Source organism: Oratosquilla oratoria, chromosome 5 (genome assembly GCF_046742065.1).
Source record: "Oratosquilla oratoria isolate Oo_2021 chromosome 5, ASM4674206v1, whole genome shotgun sequence".
Lineage (NCBI taxonomy): Eukaryota > Metazoa > Arthropoda > Malacostraca > Stomatopoda > Squillidae > Oratosquilla > Oratosquilla oratoria.
In genome coordinates, this window is record NC_134781.1 from 13,774,722 (window position 1) to 13,782,036 (window position 7,315).

Genomic DNA, 7,315 nt, shown 5'->3' on the forward strand with positions numbered 1-7,315 from the left:
CTTGTAAAAAAAACGTTCTTCTTTTATTTCAGAGAACCGTCGTGTGTGGGTCATTACTGATGCATATCATCGTCAAAGATACATCCACAGGATTACTGACCAAAGCATGCATCCATTCAGCCATACATAGATGGATGAAGATTGTTATCATATACAGATGAATGAAGGTTTTATCAACTCCCTCATCCTGTCCACGTCAATTCACAATTAGTCTACGTTCGTCACGTTCATCACGTTCAGAATGGCCCGTGATACACTTCAAAGTCTTAGGATTAAATTTAATGTAAACTTAAATTAAGATATACAAAATACACGTGGAGAAGCATACGGGATATCATGTGATGATCATTTTTTTTTCTTTTTTTTCTTTTTTTTCTAATGAATTGGTTTAATCTTTTTTGGAGACTAGTGGTAAACATTGGACACTTAAATATAACGACAGTCGTAGAAAAATAAAATGGGGGTAAAAAGTTCCACAAACACTAACAAGAAACGGAGACATACGTGCAGTGTTTTCTACTCAAAAGAGAAATAGACGATGTGTTTTGTTAGCAATAACCAGCGCTTCTATTCTTGGGGATAATATCCTACCAAAGAGGTAGAGTCACAGAAGTGGTAGACGGGAGATAGTGGAAATTAGATAGGATAAAAAAAAAAAATCCTGAATGGACATTAGTTTCCAAATTATGATAATTTCCAAAATATGATCAGCTTTCTTTTTTGAACGGGCATTGATTTCCAAATTATGATCAGCATTCTTTTCTGAATGGACATTGGTTTCCAAATTATGATCAACATTCTTTATTGAATGGAAATTAGTTTCCAAAATATGATTATCATTCTTTTCTGAATGGACATTAGTTTCCAAAATATGATCAGCATTATTTTTTGAATAGATTTTAGTTACCAGTCACAAAAGAATGCTAACTTGGTCCGAAGGGATGTCACTAAAACCCCCTAAAAATATTGACTGCATAAAACATACAGTCAACATTCCACACGGGGAGACATAAATGGAATTATTCATATGTCACATTCCCGTCCACTCAAAAAAAAATATATATGATCGAACATTCACGGTAAAGACAAAAAGAAAGAAAAAGAGAGGGAGAGACAGAGAGAGAGAGAAAGAGAGAGAGAGAGAGAGAGAGAGAGAGAGAGAGAGAGAGAGAGAGAGAGAGAGAGAGAGAGAGAGAGAAAGAGAGAGGAAAAGGACGAAAAAATATTTACAAAATTCCCTGATTTGCTCCCCCATTTTGACAAGTATTTTCGGTCCGGTATGGCGGTGTTAGTATTTATGTCCTATAAATAAAAGAAAGTAGATGAATCAACCAATCCATTGCCCCGGTTCTCTCTTAGAGCAGACCCGCGGCCTCCAGGAAACTGGCAACGGCCACATAAGTCTCTCTGGAAAGAGTGTGTTGCTGTTTGGGATGAGTATAGGACAGAGCTGGGCGCGTTCCTCGCTGTCCTGACTATAAATGTGTCAGTCAGGAAACCGAGGAACGCGCATAAGAACGCACATAAGAAATCACCGAGGAACGCACCCAGCTCTGGTATAGGATAAAGTCATATAACATGTTTTGTGCCTTCTGTGTGGTGACTGTACCTGGGGCATTTGATGGCTCGTGTTAGGTTGATTCTGTGTTGGTGTTGTTTGCGTGCTGGGTGGTGACCTGAGCGGAGAAAGGGTCAAGGTATCAAACCTGTACTCGGAAAAGGCCCTGGAGGTGTCCGCCGATCAAGTGTCTAAACATCTTCACATTCATTCTCTTTCTTTTAGCTACCTTTATATATACACACACACAACTCATTACTCTTAACGGGACAAGAGTTCCATTACACACAAATTGGTTTTAAAAAACGGAAATTAACTTGTAACCATTACACACAAATTGGATGCAATGTCGAAGTATTTCTGGATTTAAAAAATAATTAACGAATTTGTAGAAAGATACAGCGTTCTAGGATCTGCCTAAGGTTCTAGGTATGGTCCATATCTAGGTCAATGTTTATGATTTTGCATACTACTTAAGCAAGACCAGAACTGTAACGTTGCATTGGTACCAAACAAAAACGTATCAAATCCAATATTTTGAAGGATTTCCAGCACTTGGAAAACTTTGAGCAAATACCTCTTTCACTTTTAGCATAAAGTCCTCCACCGATAAATTCCGTAGTGCGTCTTTGAGTTGAGTCGTCTCGTTAAAGTAACGACTTGACTGAAAGCGCTGAAGAGATTTTCCGTTTCTGACTGCTAAGGAGGAGGAGGAGGAGGAGGAGGAGGGAGACGGGGTTGGCGGAAACTGGAAGGTCGACACGATGCCTGGAGTCAAACCGCTGAAGAATTTTTCACATTTTTTTAACCGGAAGGGGTCATCAGAAGACCTAATTTTTTTTTTTCTGGGAGTCTGGGGGTAGGTGAAGTCATGGACCAAAGTCCGGTGACGGCTCTGGGTACCCGGTTGCGGAGACTCAAGTTTGGACCCAACACAGACAATCCGGAAGACGCACAGACGCCGACCCCGTCTGCAGCTGGTTGCGAGAGAGAGAGAGGATCGAGTCAGGACCACCTGGACAGATGGTCAAGGTCGAGCCTGCGACGAGGAGAAGCTCTCCAACCGAGTGAGCAAAGGCGGGTAAGGAATAACGATTTCGAGGAGGAGCTGAAGGAGGAGGTCTAGGGGAACAGGTCCAAGAACGAGAACGTGGTGGCTTCGACTTCTGGCTCCCTCTCGGTGTTCTCAGGGGCGATCTCGCGGCCAGGAACTTCCTGAGTAGATGTCTGCGAAGAAAAATCGACATGAGTACGAAGAAGTCTAGAAATCTATTCCTAGTATTTCCTTAGCGATAACCAGCGCTTCTAGCCTTGAAGAGAACATTATACCAAAGAGGTGGTCACAGAGGTGGCAAAGGAAAGATTATATATATTCATATACATACATACATATATATGTACAACACTGAATGGGTTCTAGTGAACAGATATACATTTCTATCAACAACAATACATTTAATTCTAAGTCATCAACATCGAGAGAGACACGAGGAGGCCAGCATGCATAAATTGAAACGTGGTACAGCCAAGGACTCGAACCTCCGTTAGCACGTTAATAAATAAATAAAATATATATATATATATATATATATATATATATGTATATATATATATATAGTCTTTTTGAGTGGATATGAGCCTCTAATAATAAAAGAATGATGCGTAACTCTGGTCCGTAGGAATGTCGCTAAAATATCTAAAATGCTGACTTCATAGATAATATAAATACCTACAAGGAGTCATTTCGATACTCATGGGTCATACTTGCTGCTGCTGTTGTTGTTGTTGCTGTTGTTTTCATTGTTTTTGTTGTTCCTCCACCCCGGATATGTTGTGGTCGTGTCTGTGTTTTACCAAGACAGTAAAGTCTGTGAATATATACCTCCTCGTGCATGCGCGCGTGCGTGTGTGTGTGAATGTGAGTGAGTGTATCTGTGTATGTGTCTGTGTATGTGTGTGTGAGTTCGTGTGTCTGCGTGTGCATGCGTATGTGTGTGTGCGTGCGTGCGTGTGCGTGTGTATTGGTGTGTGTATTTGTGCATGTAGCGTTCACAGAACTAATAACCTTACCTCGAAGTCCCAGATGGGCTCCGTCACCGGGACTTCCTCGTGGGTAGTCGTTGACGTGAGGTCTCCCTCCTCCTCGACCATCATCTCGTCCTCGAGCGGCTGTGTGGGGGGAAAGCACAAGTTGGACTTGAGGTTGAACGTGGCGAGGGTGAGAATTAGGGTGAGGGTGAGGAGTGAGAGGGAGGGCGGGACAAGGGTGAGAAGAGGAGTAAGGGGTGAGAGTGAGAGTGAGAGTAGGGTGAGGATGAGAGGAGGAGTAAAGGGTGAGGGTGAGAGTAAGGGTGAGAGTGAGAATGAGAGTGAGGGTGAGAGTGAGGGTGGAAGTGAGGGTGAGAGTGAGGGTGAGAGTAGGGTGAGGATGAGAAGAGGAGTAAGGGGTGAGGGTGAGAATGAGAATGAGAGTGAGGGTGAGAGTGAGGGTGGAAGTGAGGGTGAGAGTGAGAGTGAGGGTGAGAGTAGGGTGAGGGTGAGAAGAGGAGTAAGGGGTGAGGGTGGAAGTAAGAGTGAGGGTGAGAGTGAGAGTGAGAGTAAGGTGAGGATGAGAAGAGGAGTAAGGGGTGAGGAAGGGTGTAGGACCTGGGAGTGACGGTAGAGATGAGGACGGGAGTGAGGAAGAAGGTGAGAGTGGGGGGGGAGAGGGTGGGAGTTGGGGGATTAGGGGTGTTGGAGGGTATGGGGGCTGGGAGTTGGGGGAGGAAGAGGGAGTGTGGTAATCCCAACTTTCACACCTCCCTGGTGGCTATACCAACAATGGGTGATTGTAATTTAAGAAAAAAAAAATAATAACCACGATATTCACAGCTAAAATCATCGCGACATCCATAACAGAAAACGTAAAAGAGGAAATAGAAAACGTAGAGAGCATAGAAAACGGGGAGAGTGTGAGTACCACTGAGGAGGAATAAAGGAAGTATTCTCCTAGTTAGGATATGCAGGTTCTACTTTGGATTTTAACCCTTATGGTATCATGTACCAAGAGCTAATTTGGTGAACCAACACCCTCAGCCAGATGATAGACCAAAAATTGTCCAACATTCACCAGAATAAAACATATAAAGTGACATCGTACGCTCCCGATAAACAGAAAAATAAGCAAACCAAAAGAAAATAAATAGATAAATTAAAATAAAATTATATAGAATGAAATAAAATTAAATATAATATATAGAAAAAAATATTTACCACATCGGTGGCCACTTCGGTTGTAGGTTGCTCCTCCTCCTCTTGGGCCTTCTTCAGGTGGTTCCTCTCGCCCTCGCCCTCCGTCACCGTGATCTCCGTGCGCCCCACGGTCATCACCCTCATTCCTCCGTCACTTGTGACGATCGGATGTGCCCCTGGGGTGACTCTGCTCTCCACTGAAAATGTCACCTTTTCCGGCGTCGTCATCTCCTTCTCCGTCATTGTCATCTCCTCCTCTCCTGGCATCAGCGTCGTTGTCATAACATCTTCCTCCTCCGTCATTTCCTTCTCCATCATCTCCTTCTCCCTCATTTCCTTTTCCATCATTTCCTTTTCCATCATTTCCTTTTCCATCATCTCCTTCTCCATCATTTCCTTTTCTATCATCTCCTTCTCCTTCATTTCCTCCCCCATAATTTCCTTTTCCATCTTCTCCTTCTCCATCATTTCCTTTTCCATCATCTCCTTATCCATCATCTCCTTTTCCGTTATCTCCTTCTCGTTCATCTTGTCGGCGTCGGCGCTGAGTGGGAGGTCGTCTCTCTTGTCGGAAGAGATTTCGAGGTCGATGTCCATCTCCGGGAAGAGTTCCGTCGTCTGTAGAGAGAAGAGACCTTAGTGACAAGGACCAACAGGAGGGTCGTGAATACAGGGTGATCCAAAAGTCTGGATCCACAGCCAAACAATAACGTAGATATAATAATCATGAGCATCTGGAAGGGTCGGGAGTACAGGGTGGTTCAGAAGTTTGGGTCCACAGACAAACATCTTTAATAACCATGAGCATAAAGGGGGGGGGGTGGTCGTGAGTACAGGGTAATTCAGAAGTTTGGGTCCACAAACAAACAGCTTTAATAATCATGAGTGTAAGGGAGGGTCGTGAGTACAGGGTGGTTCAGAAGTTTGGGTCCACAGACAAACATCTTTAATAACCATGAGAATAAGGGAATGGTCGTGAGTACAGGGTGATTCAGAAGTTTGGGTCCACAGACAAACATCTTTAATAATCACGAGCATAAGGAGGACCGTGACTACAGGGTGATCCAAAAGTCTGGATCCACAGCCAAACGATAACGTAGCCATAATGATCATCTGGAGGGTCGTGATTACAGGGTGATTCTGAAGTTTGAGTCAACAAACATCTTTAATAATCACGACCATAAGGAGGACCGTGACTACAGGGTGATCCAAAAGCCTGTTTCCACACCCAAACAGCAGTAATAATCCCGAGTGTCAGGAGGATTATAAGCACAGGGTGATTCAGAAGTTTGGGTCTATTGAAATGTTCCGAAATGTCCTAAAGTTTTATGTTAACGATGATCTCGTTTGGGCATTTTTGTAACTTCTGATTTTTTGGGATAGCTGTGGACACAGACATTTGGCCCACCCTGTACAGTCGTGGGTAGAAGTTTAAAAATCCCGTAAAAGTTCTTTTATACAAAAATAGTGTTCTATTGTTTATTCCCTTTTCATCCTCGAAAGTGATTTGTACATTTTTATTCTGAGCACTGTGTCGGAAGGTAATAATTTTGGTGACCTGACGAGAATTTCCTTCAGTCAGGGAGTCAGAGGATATAGGTACTTCTCTCTAATAGGAATTCCTAAGAAAAAAAAAAAAAAAAAAAAAAAAAAAAAAAATATATATATAAATAAATATATATATATATATATATATATATATATATATATATATATATATATATATGTATATAGATATAGAAGTGATACTCTGAAAAAATGGGAGAAAAATCACCAGAAAAACTTTCTTATTTCTGTAATGTCTTTTATTTACTTATTTATTTTATTATTTTTTAAAGGGAATTTTCCTTCAGAACATTTAAGAGTTCCGATTTTCAGACATTCCCAACAGAGAGAACTATTCGTACATCCATCCTCCATCAGCTTTAAGATCTCCACTAACGCCTTCTTCACGTAAGTGATGGAGAAGTCTTTTGTAGGTCCTCCTTCAGGAACAGGTCGCCCTCGACCTTAGATCCTTGTCCTCCGTCGTATTCGAGTTACACCTTAAACACTTCAACCTTCATTCTTCTCACTTGTCGACACCATCACCACCGAACTGCCACCACCACCACCACCACCATCTCCTAAACTCCACCACACTTCAGGAAATCCACCTCTCCACATTCAGAGCGAAGATCCACCCGTCCACTCGTCCACTTGGTTGAGGTCTTGAATGGGTATGTTTATGTTGTTGTTATGTGTGTGTGCGCGCGCGCGTGCGTGTGTATTTACCAAGTTGTATCTTACGGGAAAGGAAGCTATGCTCGTGGTGTCCCGTCTCTGTATCTAGTAGTATCTAAACTGTTCTTAAATTCGTATATGGCTTTTGCACACACTGTCATTTCGTCCAATTGTTCCATACATCCACCATTCTGTGTGTGTGTGTATGTGTGTGTGTGTGTGTGTGTGTGTGTGTGTGTGTGTGTGTGTGTGTGTGTGTGTGTGTGTGTGTGTGTGTGTGTGTGTGTATGTGTGTGCGCGCGC

General features: G+C 42.6%; 1 protein-coding gene across 1 annotated transcript in view; it reads right to left on the reverse strand.

Annotated features, from left to right (window-relative positions):
- Nucleotides 1-387: 387 nt before the first annotated feature.
- The window catches only part of LOC143025373 (uncharacterized), a 59,176-nt gene continuing 52,248 nt past the window's right edge, over nt 388-7,315 (reverse strand). The window contains exons 3-5 of the mRNA XM_076184922.1: nt 4,811-5,407; nt 3,629-3,727; nt 388-2,785 (exon numbers count right to left, since the gene is read on the reverse strand). Of these exons, the coding sequence (XP_076041037.1) occupies nt 2,681-2,785; nt 3,629-3,727; nt 4,811-5,407 (801 nt within the window). The 3' untranslated portion in view covers nt 388-2,680. The remainder of the gene's footprint in view (nt 2,786-3,628; nt 3,728-4,810; nt 5,408-7,315) is intronic.